The sequence below is a fragment of the Neoarius graeffei genome, chromosome 15 (assembly GCF_027579695.1).
Source record: "Neoarius graeffei isolate fNeoGra1 chromosome 15, fNeoGra1.pri, whole genome shotgun sequence".
NCBI classification, from domain to species: domain Eukaryota; kingdom Metazoa; phylum Chordata; class Actinopteri; order Siluriformes; family Ariidae; genus Neoarius; species Neoarius graeffei.
Genome location: NC_083583.1, coordinates 28365052 through 28383746, shown reverse-complemented (window position 1 = coordinate 28383746; position 18695 = coordinate 28365052). Strand labels below are relative to the sequence as shown.

The 18695-nt window shown below is 43.0% G+C and overlaps 1 protein-coding gene across 4 annotated transcripts in view; it reads right to left on the bottom strand.

Annotated features, from left to right (window-relative positions):
- arnt2 (aryl-hydrocarbon receptor nuclear translocator 2) overlaps positions 1-12036 on the bottom strand; it is a 399781-nt gene extending 387745 nt beyond the window's left edge. For all 4 annotated transcript variants that reach the window (XM_060941110.1, XM_060941111.1, XM_060941112.1 and 1 more), the window contains exon 1: positions 11985-12036. In XM_060941110.1, coding sequence (XP_060797093.1) covers positions 11985-12015 — 31 coding nt within the window. In that variant the 5' untranslated portion in view covers positions 12016-12036. The remainder of the gene's footprint in view (positions 1-11984) is intronic.
- Positions 12037-18695: the final 6659 nt, after the last annotated feature.

The window sequence follows — 18695 nt, the reverse complement described above, 5'->3', positions numbered from 1 at the left end:
CACGCGAATAGCCAAACAGTACCGCACGTAACCAATCAGTTGGAAGAGAGCCACGTCAAGTTAGGTTGCGTGCACACACAAACACACACACGTGTAGCAGCAACGCACAGCATGGCTGTGGTGAAGTTTGCAGGAGCGCGGCATTTCTCCAACAAAGCGATTATAAAAATGAGCGAGAAGCCGACTGACCGGAGTTCTGAACAGGAAAGTCAGAGCACTGCCCTGGAGGACATCGTTGAAAAGAAGGGCCAGAGATCTTCGGTTGTGTGGAGGTATTTTGGATATTTAAAATCGGACATACAACAAAGTGTTACACAAAACCTTAAACACACCGACGTACAGGATTGCACTTTTTTTCTCCTTGCAGCATAAGGTTTACACGTCAATATGTCTTTTATGTTTATTTGAAAGCTGCTAGAATTTGCACAAATGATTAACAATGGTATATAGTTTTTATTTTTCAGTTTCAGTTTATTCATTTGAACAAAAAGAACAAAAGAATGTGCATCCAGTTTGTTTTGGTTCTGTGAAACTTGAAGGCTTGTTAAGCTATTTTTGTTAATTAGGAAGGAACTACTAATTTGTAATGTTCATATTTTGAGCAGAAAATTAAAGAAAATACAAAAATGGTGATCTGATTTATATCGTGATATATATCGTTATCGAAAATTTTGTAAAAATATATCGTGATATAATTTTTTCTCATATCGCCCAGCCCTAGTAGAACATGCAAACTCCACACAGAAAGGCCCCTGTTGGCTACTGGACTCGAACCCAGAACCTTCTTGCTGTGAGGTGACAGTGCTAACCACTACACCACTGTGCTGCACAAAATTACAGAATTGTTTTCATCCTTTTCATGAAATGAAAGTATTGTCAAACATGTACCAATTGGGATAGCTAATGAATTTATCATCATTTGTCCACCCCTGTCCAGGATCATAAACATTCCAAAGCACAGTTTCTTTTATATATGTAAACAACAACAACATTGCAGTCGTCATTTTCTCTGATAGGGCTGCCAGATTGGGAGTAATAGGGCTAATTGTTACCAAGTGTGATTGGCCTGTGTGATCTTCATGAGCATTAGAATGGGAGAAAGACATTCCCTGTGTCCGAAATCGCTCCCTACTCACGAATATATAGTGAGGACGCCATTTTGTAGTGCTGTCCGAAACCTTAGTGAGGATTATTTACACCCTATATAGTGCACTCAAAGTATCCCACAATGCATCACGAAAAGTAGCGTACAATCGATGGTCACTAACCAAAGCAATATATCCCATCATGCATTGCAGTCGCGCTGAAAGAAATCAAATTAAAAATCTCAAATTTGATTTAATAAAAGGCAGCGGCGGGCGGCACGGTGGTGTAGTGGTTAGCGCTGTCGCCTCACAGCAAGAAGGTCCGGGTTTGAGCCCCGTGGCCGGCGAGGGCCTTTCTGTGCGGAGTTTGCATGTTCTCCCCGTGTCCGCGTGGGTTTCCTCCGGTTTCCCCCACAGTCCAAAGACATGCAGGTTAGGCTAATTGGTGACTCTAAATCGACCGTAGGTGTGAATGTGAGTGTGAATGGTTGTCTGTGTCTATGTGTCAGCCCTGTGATGACCTGGCGACTTGTCCAGGGTGTACCCCGCCTTTCGCCCGTAGTCAGCTGGGATAGGCTCCAGCTTGCCTGCGACCCTGTAGAACAGGATAAAGCGGCTAGAGATAATGAGATGAGATGAAAAGGCAGCGGCAAAGGCAAGGCAAGGCAAGTTTATTTGTATAGCGCATTTCATACACACAGGCAATTCAATGTGCTTCACAAAAAATAAAAGCATAAGAACAGTAACAAAGAATTAAAGTAAAAGTGAAATCATTAAAATCCAAAATTAAAAAGAAATTAAAATAAAGAATTAAAGTAAAATCATTAAAATCAAAATTAAAAGAAATTATGTTAAAGGAAGGATGGCACGGTGGTGTAGTGGTTAGCGCTGTCGCCTCACAGCAAGAAGGTCCTGGGTTCGAGCCCCGTGGCCGGCGAGGGCCTTTCTGTGTGGAGTTTGCATGTTCTCCCCGTGTCCGCGTGGGTTTCCTCCGGGTGCTCCGGTTTCCCCCACAGCCCAAAGACATGCAGGTTAGGTTAACTGGTGACTCTAAATTGACCGTAGGTGTGAATGTGAGTGTGAATGGTTGTCTGTGTCCATGTGTCATGTGTCAGCCCTGTGATGACCTGGCGACTTGTCCAGGGTGTACCCCGCCTTTCGCCCGTAGTCAGCTGGGATAGGCTCCAGCTTGCCTGCGACCCTGTAGAACAGGATAAAGCGGCTAGAGATAATGAGATGAGATGTTAAAGGAAATTAATTACACTTTAGGTAAAAATTAATCAAGTGAAAGCATCTGAAAACAGCTTTGTCTTGAGCCTGGATTTAAAACTAACAACAGTAGGAGCATTTTTGATCTCATCTGGAAGTTGGTTCCAAAGCTTAGCAGCATAGCAACTAAAGGCTGCTTCACCACACTTCGTTTTGACAGCTGGTATTACTAGCAAGTTTTTCTCCTGTGATCTGAGAGACCTAGCTGGTGCATATAATTGAAACATATCCAGTAGGTAGCTGGGTCCCATCCCATTTAATGTTTTAAATAGAAGAAGTAATGCCTTAAAGTCAATTCTATAGCTCACTGGGAGCCAGTGCAGAGACCAAAGAAGAAAAGTATTCAACCTTGATTTAAAAGAACTGAAAGATGCAGGTACTTTGTATTGATTAATGTGGGAAATACGCTCAGTATAATATGGATTTATCACAAAAATACATGCATGTATTTATTATTTTGAAAACCCACCAGCCGACTGATCTGGCACGTTTTAACTGTGCGACAGTAATGATGTAAATACCAGCGCGACGGAGTAGTGTCCGAAAGTGTTTTTTCATTTTAACAATGAGCTCGCTATATAGTCCCCTATATAGGGATTAGGGAGTAGTGAATGAGTGATTTCAGACACAAGGATTCTTAGAAATATAATTCATTCATAATTTGATTATGTTTAAAGGAGAACTGAAGGCAAATTTTTCATCTCATCTCATCTCATTATCTCTAGCCGCTTTATCCTTCTACAGGGTCGCAGGCAAGCTGGAGCCTATCCCAGCTGACTACGGGCAAAAGGCGGGGTACACCCTGGACAAGTCGCCAGGTCATCACAGGGCTGACACATAGGCTACGTTTACATTAGACCGTATCTGTCTCGTTTTCTTCATGGATGCACTGTCCGTTTATATTAAACCACCTGGAAACGCCGGGAAACGGGAATCCGCCAGCGTCCACGTATTCAATCCAGATCGTGTCAGCTCCGGTGCTGTGTAAACATTGAGAATACGCGGATACGCTGTGCTGACCTCTAGCTGGCGTCGTCATTGGACAACGTCACTGTGACATCCACCTTCCTGATTCGCTGGCGTTGGTCATGTGACGCGACTGCTGAAAAACGGCGCGGACTTCCGCCTTGTATCACCTTTCATTAAAGAGTATAAAAGTATGAAAATACTGCAAATACTGATGCAAATACTGCCCATTGTGTAGTTATGATTGTCTTTAGGCTTGCCATCCTTCCACTTGCAAGTGGTAAGTGATATGCGCTGGGATCACACACGCAGCGGCTCAGTCCCGAATCGTGGCTTGTTCACTTCACTCGCGCGCTCTGTGAGCTGCGCAGGGCCGGAGTGCGCACCCTCCAGAGGGCACTCGCTGTTCAGGGCGGAGTGATTTGGAGCGCAGGATGCCTGCGGAGCCGAGCGTATCCGTGTATTGGTGTTGCTCTGTGCACACTAATCGTTTTAAAAACGTTAATCTGATGATCCGCTGATACGGTCTAATGTAAACATGGGCATAGACACAGACAACCATTCACACTCACATTCACACCTACGGTCAATTTAGAGTCACCAGTTAACCTAACCTGCATGTCTTTGGACTGTGGGGGAAACCGGAGCACCCGGAGGAAACCCACGCGGACACGGGGAGAACATGCAAACTCCGCACAGAAAGGCCCTCGCCGGCCCCGGGGCTCGAACCCGGACCTTCTTGCTGTGAGGTGGCAGTGCTAACCATTACACCACTGTGCCGCCCGGCAAATTTTTTATTACCATAATTCTATTTCTCATTTTATAAAATATAGGAATGCATTTTTGATCGCTATTTTGTCGCTGCTATAACAAGTTATGAGTGTTTGAAATATGCTCTGTAATATATCAGTCCATATGTCAAAGCAATGGGCGTGAACGAGATTCGTTGAGACCTGTGCGAGACTTCATAGGACGGAAGTAAAATGTACAGCGGAAATCAAAGTGACCAACATCTGCCAACGTTGTCAAAAGACGCGCGCGCCCTCTTTTGAGTGCTGGCATAATCAAGCCAGAAGTTTTCCCTGTGTCCGAAATCGCTCCCTACTCAGTATAGGATGCTATATAGTGGAGACGCCATTTTGTAGCGCTGTCCGAAACCTTAGCGAGTATTATGTGGGAAATGCAGTCAGTATAATATGTATTTATCACAAAAATACATGCATGTATTTATTATTTTGAAAACCCACCAGCCACCTGATGTGGCACGTTTTAATTGTGCGACAGTAATGACGTAAATACCAGCGCGACAGACTCGTCTTTATCCTGTTGTCTTTCTAACTCTTCTCTACTCCACGTTGGTTTCAAGGCGTATGGAATAATCTCCATCACTGATGAAGCTGGCAAATCTGGAAATTAATCTAAATTGGAATGATATGGCGAGCTGGAGGTGGCACAGTGGTGTAGTGGTTAGCGCTGTCGCCTCACAGCAAGAAGGTCCGGGTTCGAGCCCCGTGGCCGGCGAGGGCCTTTCTGTGCGGAGTTTGCATGTTCTCCCCGTGTCCGCGTGGGTTTCCTCCGGGTGCTCCGGTTTCCCCCACAGTCCAAAGACATGCAGGTTAGGTTAACTGGTGACTCTAAATTGACCGTAGGTGTGAATGTGAGTGTGAATGGTTGTCTGTGTCTATGTGTCAGCCCTGTGATGACCTGGCGACTTGTCCAGGGTGTACCCCGCCTTTCGCCCGTAGTCAGCTGGGATAGGCTCCAGCTTGCCTGCGACCCTGTAGAACAGGATAAGCGACTAGTGAGCTGGCTGCTGTGTAAACAGTTTTCAAAATGGCAGCGCTGATACTTCACGTTTGAAGTCTCACACAAGTCTCGTGAAGATCGTGTGAATACAGGGTATCTGCACATTTTTCAAGTACAAATTTCAAGACTTTTAAGACCTTTTCAAGACCTCTAAATGGAAAAATTAAGACTACCATGGCAAAGAAAATGATAAATACGACAACTTAAAACTGTTTTCTGCAATAGTTTTTTTTACTAACTTTAAGAAGAATGCACACAATTGGTGAACAACAGGGTGCATCAATGGCAACTGTTAGACATGCAAACAGCTGAAGCAAAGTCGTGTGTTTTGGGCCTGCAGAACTACTGTAGCAGCAAGGAGAAGACTGGTGTTTACTGGAGAAAATACCATGAATCATTTCAAAAACGAAAACAATAAACGGCAAGTAGAACCAGCTGAACAACCTTAGCCGGCATTATTTCAATCCCCAAAGATTATCTTTGATGATGTGTGATTTTGTGTCCGACAGCAAAATCAGTCTGTGCCGTACAGTATACAGCTGGCTGAGGAAGTTCTCGAGTATCTTCTGCATTATAGCAGGTAACAGCATAAACCTGTTTATGCAGCCATACAATCATCAGAGCGTTACATTAAACACAGAAAAACAACTGTCACCTTTCATAACCATTATCATCAATATTAATCAACGTGTTGTAATAATTAAACTAATTATCATCAGTGCAGGGCGGCACGGTGGTGTAGTGGTTAGTGCTGTCGCCTCACAGCAAGAAGGTCCTGGGTTCGAGCCCCGGGGCCGGCGAGGGCCTTTCTGTGTGGAGTTTGCATGTTCTCCCCGTGTCCGCGTGGGTTTCCTCCGGGTGCTCCGGTTTCCCCCACAGTCCAAAGACATGCAGGTTAGGTTAACTGGTGACTCTAAATTGAGCGTAGGTGTGAATGTGAGTGTGAATGGTTGTCTGTATCTATGTGTCAGCCCTGTGATGACCTGGCGACTTGTCCAGGGTGTACCCCGCCTTTCGCCCGTAGTCAGCTGGGATAGGCTCCAGCTTGCCTGCGACCCTGTAGAAGGATAAAGCGGCTAGAGATAATGAGATGAGATGAGATCATCAGTGCAATTGTTATATCAATGTTCATTATTCAAAAATAATTATTATCTATAATCCATGAATAATTGTTTGTATTACTACTACTACTACTACTAATAATAATAATAATAAACTACTTTTTTAATAATAATTTTTACAAAAATTAACTCAACTTTATAACATTTTAATAATCACTACTTATTAGCTATATTAATTAATAATTAATAGCGTAGCAATTATTATAATTCAGTATTATTACTACTTAATTAATAAGCAGTGATTATCAAAATGTAATTTAATAATAAGTAGTAATTATCATCAACTGCTAAATTATACTAATAAGTAGTGATTATTAAAATGCTATAAAATTGAGTTATAAGATTAGTTAAAATTATTATTAAAAAAAAGTAGTTATTATTATTATTAGTAGTAGTAGTGATACAAACAATTATTCATGGATTATAGATAATAATTTGTTTTTAATAGTGAACATTGATAACAATTGAACTGATAATAATAACATTAACAACAAGTATTACTAGTAGTCTCATCTCATCATCTCTAGCCGCTTTATCCTGTTCTACAGGGTCGCAGGCAAGCTGGAGTCTATCCCAGCTGACTACGGGCGAGAGGCGGGGTACACCCTGGACAAGTCGCCAGGTCATCACAGGGCTGACACATAGACACAGACAACCATTCACACCTACGCTCAATTTAGAGTCACCAGTTAACCTAACCTGCATGTCTTTGGACTGTGGGGGAAACCGGAGCACCCGGAGGAAACCCACGCGGACACGGGGAGAACATGCAAACTCCACACAGAAAGGCCCTCGCCGGCCACGGGGCTCGAACCCAGACCTTCTTGCTGTGAGGCGACAGCGCTAACCACTACACCACCGTGCCGCCCATTACTAGTAGTATTATTGTTTATTATTAGTAGTAGTACAGTTATTTTATATCAATGTTCACTATTTAAAAAGAATTATCTATAATCCATGAGTATTTGTTTGTATTCTACCAATTACTACTTTTTAATAATTATTTGTAATAATTTTTAATAACTTAATTTTATAACATTTAATAATCCCTAGTACTTATTAATCACAAATTCATAAGTAGTAATGATTAATAATCAATAATTACTATTACTACTAATTATTATTAGTGGTTGTTAATATTCTTATTATTATATTAAAAACACTGTTGTAGATGATAAGTAATAAAACTAAAAAACTTTTTGTACAAATTATTTATATTGTACTGTATTTAGAATTATTGTATTTTCTGGATTTCTTTTTAATTGAGTTTTGAAATAAAGGTTGTTTATATATTTATATTAAACTTGGTACAATAAACAATGTTAATTATGTAAAAAAATGATGCTAATCATTAGTAGTAGTAGTAGTAGTATTTCCTATAAGCCCCATTTTCCACCTGACTCTTGTGCGCATGTGCGAACCCCCCTGCGTTTCACTCCGGAGCGCTTGACCTCTAACACACACGCGCCTCGTGTCGGTGAAAAGCCAGTTTCCCAGTCCGCCGTGTCCCCAGCGCTGCGTTATCGTCTTTAAACACATTTGTGCGATCCAGCGCTTTTTACTGCAAACGATTCTTCTCCTTATTTTGGGGGTATTTGTCATCCCCCAACCACTTGTCATTAAACAGACATCTTCCCATAATTATCAACGCTTTCTACCGCCCACGTAAGCTACCTGCGTATCTCTCACTCTTCACAACCACCACACCACACTTTCTCCAGTCGCCTCCTAACGTTAGTTCTTGATCTACGGAATGCACAGAACTCACAGCACCAATGCTGCCCCCAAAAGGTACGCTGGTCACTTTTAAAATTACGGTTAAAAAAATACCCCAAACCGGATGGAGACATTTCACTCGTTCGGTCCAATATTAAATTTAATACCTGCCTTTCGAAAATTCCAGTCATTCCAAACAATTTAAGACATTTTTAGGCCTTGAAAACCGAAAGTTGTATTTAAGACTTTTTAAGGACCCGCGGGAACCCTGGATTAAGCGACGCCTGCTGTGGACCAAACGAACTACAGTACATTCGACATGGCTAAAAACCGAAAAGACTGATCAGTGTAACGTAATATGCCAATACGAGTCACGATACAAGGTTAATAAAACTGAAAACGCAATTGAATAACACGTTAATTAAGACATAAAGCAAGTTTAAAAATAACTTCAGTTCCCCTTTAAAGTGCATATCACGGGTAAATTCAGGAGCAAGATCAATGTAATTCTCCTATTTTATATTAAACTTTGGTGAAATATCTGTCATATTTTGCATTTTGTGCAATTTTTGTACCTTGCGCAATACCAGAAAAATTCAGCTGAAATCAAGCCATTTGAGGCGAATTGGTCCGCCTCTGAAAAAACTTGGCATTTGGATTTCCCGGCAAACATTGGTTTTCGTGACGTCGCGTGCGGGATGCCTCCCTCTGAATCCTACGTCAGCGCTGGTTTGTTTGAGAAAACGACCTGGTGGTTTTCTGCAAATTTCTTCAACGTTATCACGTAATTATTAAAATGGTTAACAGATGTATCGTAGGAGGGGGTAGCAACATCAGTCGTGATGGGATTAGTACTCATCGTTTTCCAAAAGACCGGACAATGAGAGAGAAATGGGAGTGCTTCGTGCGAGGCTCCCGGAAGCCGAGGACCAAAGCAGAGCCGAGAAAAAGACCAAGAAAATCGGCGATTCACAGGTTCACTGTTGCCAAGGTAAGAAATAAGAGAGACTATACTCTAAATTAGGTGTTCCTGTGTTTGTGTGGTACACGGATAATGTTATTTATTGACACACAGAAAAGTAAACAACACGAAAGCGCTGGGCGATAATACACTTACTTCATATGTATTAAGGGATGTGCATGTCAGGGCTTGAGATCTTGGGACCTGTCAAACACATTAAATGTATATACGACCCTGCTTAGCCGATTCCATGTGTGTAGCTTATGAAATCTTTCTCCTACAGTAGCCAGTACTCTTCTAAATGAAGAAATATATTTGTTATTTATGTACATATATGTTATTTATCAGCTGGGAGGTCCGTATTGTGAAATACTGTGACCGAGGTCTTGAAAGTACTGAGCGAGGCCCTCTGGGCCGAGGTCAGTATTCAAAGCCGAGGTCACGGTATTTCACCATACGGACCGACCTTAAGCTGGTAAATAATATATTTATTTTTTTCTTTACCAAATTCTAACAGAAAACGAGAGCGCCCGAAAGGGAAAACCGAGCCGAGCCGCCATTTTGAATCCTCATTCACGGCTGTAATGCAAATTGCTTCCTCCTCGGTATACAAGTGCACTTCCATGGCAGGAAAAAAAACCCCTACATTTTGCCACCTATGTCGTCCCCTATTTATACAAAATTGAGTCATTCAGGATTCAGCCATGTTTTTGCTCGGCGTGAGCAAATTACAGGTTTTTAGCTTTCTCCTGAAATGTTCTCTTTTATTTCTTCTTCCTCAGGGTAGTAAAACTCGCTTTCGCTGTGAAGACTGTCGTTATCGCTATCCATGCTGTAAAATTAATGCTATTCTGCTGAGAAATGCTGGCAAAAATTTATAAGATTTTTGATAATCTTATAAATAAATCTTGTAAAAAAAAAAAAAAGATAAATGTTGACAAAAAAAATTCTACTATGTTTGTTGTTGTTGTGAACGAGCGAGTCGCCAGAGGTCCGTAACCGGGGTCCGTATCGTAGGATATGGACCTGCTCGCCAGCCAATCAGAGCGCCAGATTTGGAGAATGAAAAAAATAAAATTATAGTAATTAGAAAAAATATGATTTATGTAACAATGAGCATTGATATATGAATCCACGGGTTTAGAAGCTCAGGTGACAATTCCATATTTCAATGCAAAATCGCTAGCTGCTAAACTTGGTCTACACAGACAGTGCACTGAAACCGTGCAAGCTGGTTCCGCACGTGACGTCACGAATCTGGCTCCAGACTCCTTTGGGATTTTTCCAGATGCGTTTTGTTATTTTATTTTTTTCTGGTGTAGACAGATGGCCTTGTGCAAAATTACCCTTCTGGATGAGTGTGTAAAGGGACATACTTTCATCTCATTATCTCTAGCCACTTTATCCTGTTCTACAGGCAAGCTGGAGCCTATCCCAGCTGACTACGGGCGAAAGGCGGGGTACACCCTGGACAAGTCGCCAGGTCATCACAGGGCTGACACATAGGTGGGGTTTACATTAGACCATATCAGCGGATCATCAGATTAACGTTTTTAAAATGATTAGTGTGCACACAGCAACACCAATACACGATTCGCGTGCACACAGCAACGCCAATACACGGATACGCTCGGCTCCGCAGGCATCCTGCGCTCCAAATCACTCCGCCCTGAACAGCGAGTGCCCTCTGGAGGGTGCGCACTCCGGCCCTGCGCAGCTCACAGAGCGCGCGAGTGAAGTGCACAAGCAGTGATTCGGGACTGAGCCGCTGTGCGTGTGATCCCAGCGCATATCACTTACCACTTGCAAGTGGAAGGATGGCAAGCCTAAAGACAATCATAACTACACAATGGGCAGTATTTGCATCAGTATTTGCAGTATTTTCATACTTTTATACTCTTTAATGAAAGGTGATACAAGGCGGACGTCCGCGCCGTTTTTCAGCAGTCGCGTCACATGACCAACGCCAGCGAATCAGGAAGGTGGATGTCACAGTGACGTTGTCCAATGACGACGCCAGCTAGAGGTCAGCACAGCGTATTCTCAATGTTTACACAGCACCGGACCAGACACGATCTGGATTGAATACGTGGACCCTGGCGGATTCCCGTTTCCCGGCGGTTTAATGTAAACGGACAGTGCATCTGCGAAGAAAACGAGACAGATACGGTCTAATGTAAACTTGGCCCTAGACACAGACAACCATTCACACTCACATTCACACCTACGGTCAATTTAGAGTCACCAGTTAACCTAACCTGCATGTCTTTGGACTGTGGAGGAAACCGGAGCACCCGGAGGAAACCCATGTGGAAACGTGGAGAACATGCAAACTCCACACAGAAAGGCCCTTGCTGGCCACCGGGCTCGAACCCAGAACCTTCTTGCTGTGAGGCGACAGCGCTAACCACTACACTGCATTCTTTCATATATATATAAAAAAAAAACCCGCATCTGTTCCACTTTAAGTCTATAGGTCATGAGGGGAGTTTTATAACATTACTCTCCAATCTGGCAACCCGTCCTCCTCCAGTTCAGCCATGGTGTGCGTTCAAAACGCGATCAACAGGCAAAACAAGCATCAAACCCGCAAATCTGCACCGTGCAAAAGTCCCAGCCTGAGTGTTCGGACCAACACGGGCGGAAAACAGACGGCCGGAAGGCGGAGTTCGGTTGCGCGGATACAAAGAGGACGGAATCAAATCCCGGCACGTACCGGACGCAGCGCGGCGCGCGCACATCAATTCAGCATCTCATTTACATCATCAAAATAAAGCGGAGCGCGCGCGCGCGGAGCCTGCGGGGCACCGAACAGTCCCAGCGCAGGGGTCGGGTTCGGGTTCGAGACCGCGGCACACCGGGAACACACACAAACCCCGCTGCTGTGGAGGCTGCAGTGTGCCCAGCGCGCTCGGGCTCCGTGGGGGAAGGGGATGATGCTCAGAGCCGCCGCAGATTTACCCCCTTTTGTTTCAAAACACGTTTAAATACCGAACCGAACTCTCTTTTCATCAACCGCAAACCGCTTCGATACAATAATGCACCAAAATTGTGGCTTACCGGACGGATTAACGGCGGCGGGTGTTGCCATGACGCCTCTGTGGGGAAAAACAAAAACGACACCAGTGATGAGCGAATCGCGAACGAACCGTTTCTTTTTGAACGACTCACATTAGAGAGCCGATTCAGGTGAATCGATTCTCTCACACGAATGAACCAAAAGCTTTGGCATTTGCTGCTTGGTACACCATTTCCCACTATCTGGACTGTTTTGTCTTACCAGAGACACTGTAGATTTTATTTATATATAAAAATATGGTGTGCTGGTTAGCACTGTTGCATTACAGGAATAAGGTCCTGGGTTCGAGCCTGGTGGCTGATGAGGGCCTTTCTGTGTGGAGTTTACATGTTCTCCCCGTGTCTGCGTGGGTTTCCTCCACAGTCCAAAGACATGCAGGTTAGGTTAACTGGTGGCTCTAAATTGACCATGGGTGTGAATGGTTGTCTGTGTCTATGTGTCAGCCCTGCAATAACCTGGCGACTTGTCCAGGGTGTACCCCGCCTCTCGCCCATAGTCAGCTGGGATAGGATGCTAGCATGCTTCTGAATAAGTCAAAGATGAGTTCAATATCATGCTAGCTGAATGGAAATTAACCAGCCAATATTATGATTACACATACACACTCTTTTTTCCAGTTTTTCGATGTCCGTTGGTATGTTTATCTCTTGTAAATATGCGTGAAGAACATCTAATTACGTTTTGGCAGCCTTTCAGGTGTTCAGAGACGTCTTTCTCTTTCCCGGCAAACAAAGAAATGCTTCTGTGCATGCGTAGCAGAAAACTCACATTGGATGTTCACATCAGTTCCGATGTCTGACAGCATGTAGTCTTGACAACCATGCAATACCGTAAACCATATTCAACCCTCATTCTCCATTGGGCAGAGTGACGTAATACATGTAGGATAAGCAATATGATAATATCGCATGCTATCAAACCAAATGAATGGAACCCACTAGAAGGGAATAGAATACGTTTTTATTCCATCGAAAAGGTGTCCCGTATGTATAACAATTCCCGATATTTCACTCCGATGATGTCACATCCAGTGTTTTCCCACTGACTTGACCCGCATTGTCAAAATGGCGAACTGGTTCAAAATGAAAATTCTTTTGATAAACTTTTTTTTTGTGGATGTGTCCATAGAATATAAAGAATATTATACGGTGGTGCAAAGATATGAAGTTTATCTTCTCATGTTGAAAAATTTCTCACTTGTTCGCTTTGCTCACTCACCACTCGAAGATAAACGTCATATCTTCACACCACCGTGTAATATCAGAAATATATATACACATCATTATTTATTACATTAGTATCCATATCTAGCTAGCTAGGGCGGCACGGTGGTGTAGTGGTTAGCGCTGTCGCCTCACAGCAAGAAGGTCCGGGTTCGAGCCCCGTGGCCGGCGAGGGCCTTTCTGTGCGGAGTTTGCATGTTCTCCCCGTGTCCGCGTGGGTTTCCTCCGGGTGCTCCGGTTTCCCCCACAGTCCAAAGACATGCAGGTTAGGTTAACTGGTGACTCTAAATTGACCGTAGGTGTGAATGTGAGTGTGAATGGTTGTCTGTGTCTATGTGTCAGCCCTGTGATGACCTGGCGACTTGTCCAGGGTGTACCCCGCCTTTCGCCCGTAGTCAGCTGGGATAGGCTCCAGCTTGCCTGCAACCCTGTAGAACAGGATAAAGCGGCTAGAGATAATGAGATGAATGAGATGAGATGAGATCTAGCTAGCTAGCTATTTAAAATGTGCTCTGCCATGTTTACAGCAGGGGTTCTCAAACTCTAACCCCTTTACCTGTAAATATTTTGCTAACATAATCCAGCTATTTAAATATTAGTTTCACAATTTAAATGTCTACAATAATAAAAATAATAATAATAATAATATCACAGACCCCCTGGCCATGCTTAATGGACCCATCCTAAACCAGCAGTGAAGTTTTAGCATGTAACACAATTTGGTAAGTGTAGTATCATAAAACTGATCACTGGTATCATAAAACTGATCAAGGTAATACTTATCTCTCACTTGGATTAGGGGTGTAACACATTGCCTCTAATCTGTATCTGTGTAGTGCTTTAAATAATCATATTTGGATTGAAACGAAAAGTGTGTGTGGTCTAATCCAGGAGTAGGGTTTTTTTTACTTCGTTTTAAATTAAATATTAACTTTACTGCTGATACACTGGGTAAAAACCCAGAGGCAACAACACCAGTCCTGTCAGCATAGTATGTGAATTCTGGCTCTGACAGTTACTCAACCTCAGCTATATCCCTCAAGAGATGTGCATAGGACTGTTTTGTAATCCAGCTCACACAGTTATTATTTCTTGTTTGTACCGGCTCACAATGTGTCCTGGCAAATTTGGTTGGTTCTGTTTTGTAAAACAAGCAAAATAGCAGTCTAATTTAAACGACCAAGGCCCTAACCAGGGTGTTACTAAGGATGAGTGAATGAACACTAAATGATCATTAAATCACACTGAACGTGGTCATGCTTTGTCCATGAGCTTCATGGATGACCAGCATGAAAATAACAACCTCCCACTCACATGACTTTTTGTTATTCCCTGCAGAGCCCCAGTCCAAATGCATACCAACTTCCTGTTGGTTCCTGTATGTGTTTCTGTTTCGAGCTCAGTCTGAATAATGTGTTCGACCAATTCATCCATGAAAGCAGCACATTATTACAGGACTATAACTAATAACTAAGAAAAATAACTAATATATATAAGGGCGGCACGGTGGTGTAGTGGTTAGCGCTGTTGCCTCACAGCAAGAAGGTCCGGGTTCGAGCCCCGTGGCCGGCGAGGGCCTTTCTGTGTGGAGTTTGCATGTTCTCCCCGTGTCCGCGTGGGTTTCCTCCGGGTGCTCCGGTTTCCCCCACAGTCCAAAGACATGCAGGTTAGGTTAACTGGTGACTCTAAATTGACCGTAGGTGTGAATGTGAGTGTGAATGGTTGTCTGTGTCTATGTGTCAGCCCTGTGATGACCTGGCGACTTGTCCAGGGTGTACCCCGCCTTTCGCCCGTAGTCAGCTGGGATAGGCTCCAGCTTGCCTGCGACCCTGTAGAACAGGATAAAGCGGCTAGAGATAATGAGATGAGATGAGATAATTAAATAAGAACTGAACTTGAACTTAAGACACTGTCTTTTATTCATTAATAATTTATCATTTACCAAAACATATCTGGCATTTAAGTTATTTTCCCATTTAAATCTTTTTAAATAGGTTAATATGACAAGATAGAATTGTATGTGTAGAATGAAAGCCGTGAATGTGTTACAGTTGTACCATACACAATATTATTCTAGTGAATCAAAATATTGAAACGCCACATAGTTCAATTCAGATGAACCTTGTAGTCTGGTCCGAAGGAATCGACACACTGAAGTGAGTCCTTAATAAGGGGCAGACGTGCAGAGTGACGCATAATGCTGTGGAGGAAACAGGGGCTGTGTTCTGTATACTTGTCCACTACATAGTGATTTCTAGTAAGTGTATTAAAATTGTATTCACATATTCACACTCATTAAGCTTAGATTCAATGATATATTCAGCTAGTCCTTAATTTCAGCATCACAGCTTCTTTTAACACTTCAAAAGTTAATATCAAGCATATTCATTGAGAAAAAAACTTATTTTTTTTCGGTCATGCAAACACATAAGTGAGACTTGAGACTTTAGTAAGGGACAGAACACTATGGGATATGCTGTTAGAGGAAATTAATCAATGATGGGTTGGTGTGAAGTGGCCAGATGCTGGACTTCAGACTCCTTCTGTAAATGTTGAATAAACTTTACTAGATAAAAACTTGCAGGGTTTTTCATGCTCAGAATCATGCATTCCTCAGTGCTGAGGTATAAATTTATATAATGCTGTCTTCTCATTTCAAGGTCAAATTTGTGTCAACTGGCATACTTTACAGAATCCTGTTTGCATGAATTATTTAAAATTATGAATATATTTTAGAGATATGCATTTAAATATCAGATGGAAGAAAATCCCCCGTGAACCTGTCCTCAACGAAGAGCATTAGTTTATCATATGCAGATTCGATAGCGAATAAAACAACATTGACGATAACAGTGGTGAATTGTTACTATTAGAGCTGGGACTTGAGCTCAGCCAAAATGAGCCAGACACCAAAAAAGCAACAGGGCAAAGGATTTTGTAAGGGATAAGCGGCAGGCTGCCAGGTCACGTCGTTGTGTGTAGCTGTCGATGATGATTTTAAAAGTAACAAAGTACTGTAAATTACCCAGGGAAATGAATATTTAAGTATGAGTGAAAAATACTGTGGTGATTGTGCGTGGAAGAAGAGTCTAGAGACAGAAATCTTAGTTTCTCGGTTGTTAGCCTGTGCTGCTTGCTCTCGATAGCACTAGCTTGACCGCTTTATTAGCATTCACTAACACTACTGACGAACGCTACACCGGCTGGAAGGTGACTTTACTGCTGCGCTGACGGCAACGATTCGTGGTTAAGCTCACGTTGGCCTTCCAGAACGCTGAGGGCGATACATTTTTGGTCCCTCCCACTATAAATCAAAATCTGATTGGTTAATTCATCAGTCACTTCCGACATAAACATACAATGCCTTCTGTCCTGGCAATGAAGTCCTAACCAATGAGTGAGCTAGCTCTAAACTCTTGTCAGCCTAGAGACAAAAAAAAACCTCACTGGATAACTCAATTTTTATGTTTTCAGGACAGTAACCCTTTCATTTCTGAAGCAAATTTGATAGAAAATGAGGCTGAATTATCTCATCTCATCTCATTATCTCTAGCCGCTTTATCCTGTTCTACAGGGTCGCAGGCAAGCTGGAGCCTATCCCAGCTGACTACGAGCGAAAGGCAGGGTACACCCTGGACAAGTCACCAGGTCATCACAGGGCTGACACATAGACACAGACAACCATTCACACTCACATTCACACCTACGGTCAATTTAGAGTCACCAGTTAACCTAACCTGCATGTCTTTGGACTGTGGGGGAAACCGGAGCACCCAGAGGAAACCCACACGGAGAACATGCAAACTCTGCATAGAAAGGCCCTCGCCGGCCACGGGGCTCAAACCCGGACCTTCTTGCTGTGAGGCGACAGCGCTAACCACTACACCACCGTGCCGCCTGAGGCTGAATTAGAAGAGAATAATTATAACAAAGTGGCACGGTGGTGTAGTGGTTCGCGCTGTTGCCTCACAGCAAGAAGGTTCTGGGTTTAAGCCCCGTGGCCGACGAGGACCTTTCTGTGTGGAGTTTGCATGTTCTCCCCGTGTCCGCGTGGGTTTCCTCCGGGTGCTCCGGTTTCCCCCACAGTCCAAAGACATGCAGGTTAGGCTAATTGGTGGCTCTAAATTGACCGTAGGTGTGAATGTGAGTGTGAGTGGTTATTTGTGTCTACAGTATGTGTCAGCCCTGCAATAACCTGTCAACTTGTCCAGGGTGTACCCCGCCTCTCGCCCATAGTCAGCTGGGATAGGCTCCGGCTTGCCTGCGACCCTGTAGAACAAGAACAAGCTACAGATAATGGATGGATGGGATGGATAATTATAAAAAAATTATGAAAGAATGAAAACAATTAAAGAATGAAAGCAATTAAATATAACATTTCAAACGCTGATATGTTTGGGCTTCTCTGAAGGTCTAGAAGGCCCTGACGGTTCCCCTCTGGATGGTAATGATTAATATTATAAACCTAAAGTGAGGAGCTTTCAACATTTCTTTCGGCTCAGCAGTTATTCCTGGTCTTTTTTATGCCTTAAATGAATAAATTCTGAAAAGGCTCTTGTGTTAGAAGGCCAAGGACATGAGATCAAAGCCAATTTAAGCAGCATTTCCACTGAGCCATCCTCATTAACCTGCTGCTATGAACCAATCAAACGCATTCCACAAATAGACCCTTATTGAGGTCATTATCCAGAATCCACTGGCCTTCAATCTCTGTTTTTAGTTAAGTTTAACAGAGCGTCTCCATGTTTTGTTGGCCACATCAATAAAAAAGAAGGTTCTACGAGCAAACCTAGTTCTGAACTTATATAGTTTAAATGTTTCTCTGACCAACACACGTACCACAACAACTCTCAAAAGAGAAAATAATCTGTGCTTATTACACACACTGCTGTTTGTTCCAGGGCTGTGGTAAGATCATTAAACTGAAATAACTCAAAACCTCAGATTTCTTATTCTGACCTGTGGGTGACACTCTTCATTTCGAGTTTTACAGCATAATAAACTGGGCTTTTGCATTTTTCACACCAATAAAAACTATAATTGTCTCTTTACTGGTAAGTTGGTCACACTGACTGACACGACAGGAACAGGACATGCTTCTATTGCAACGCTACAAGCATCCTTGTTTGTTAATTACAGTAGGCTTGTCACTTCAGTGCAAAACAAAAGGAGCAAACTTCATACACTATAGTTAAGATGGGGCTAAAATGGTATAATAGGAGTTGCACAGACTATAATCAACTAATACGTTCACTAACCACTGCTATTTCAATGACAACTACTCAGAAGAAGTTTTTATTTGTCATATGTACACATCACACACATCACATTATCTCTAGCCGCTTTATCCTTCTACAGGGTCGCAGGCAAGCTGGAGCCTATCCCAGCCAACTATGGGCGAAAGGCGGGGTACACCCTGGACAAGACGCCAGGTCATCACAGGGCTGACACATAGACACAGACAACCAT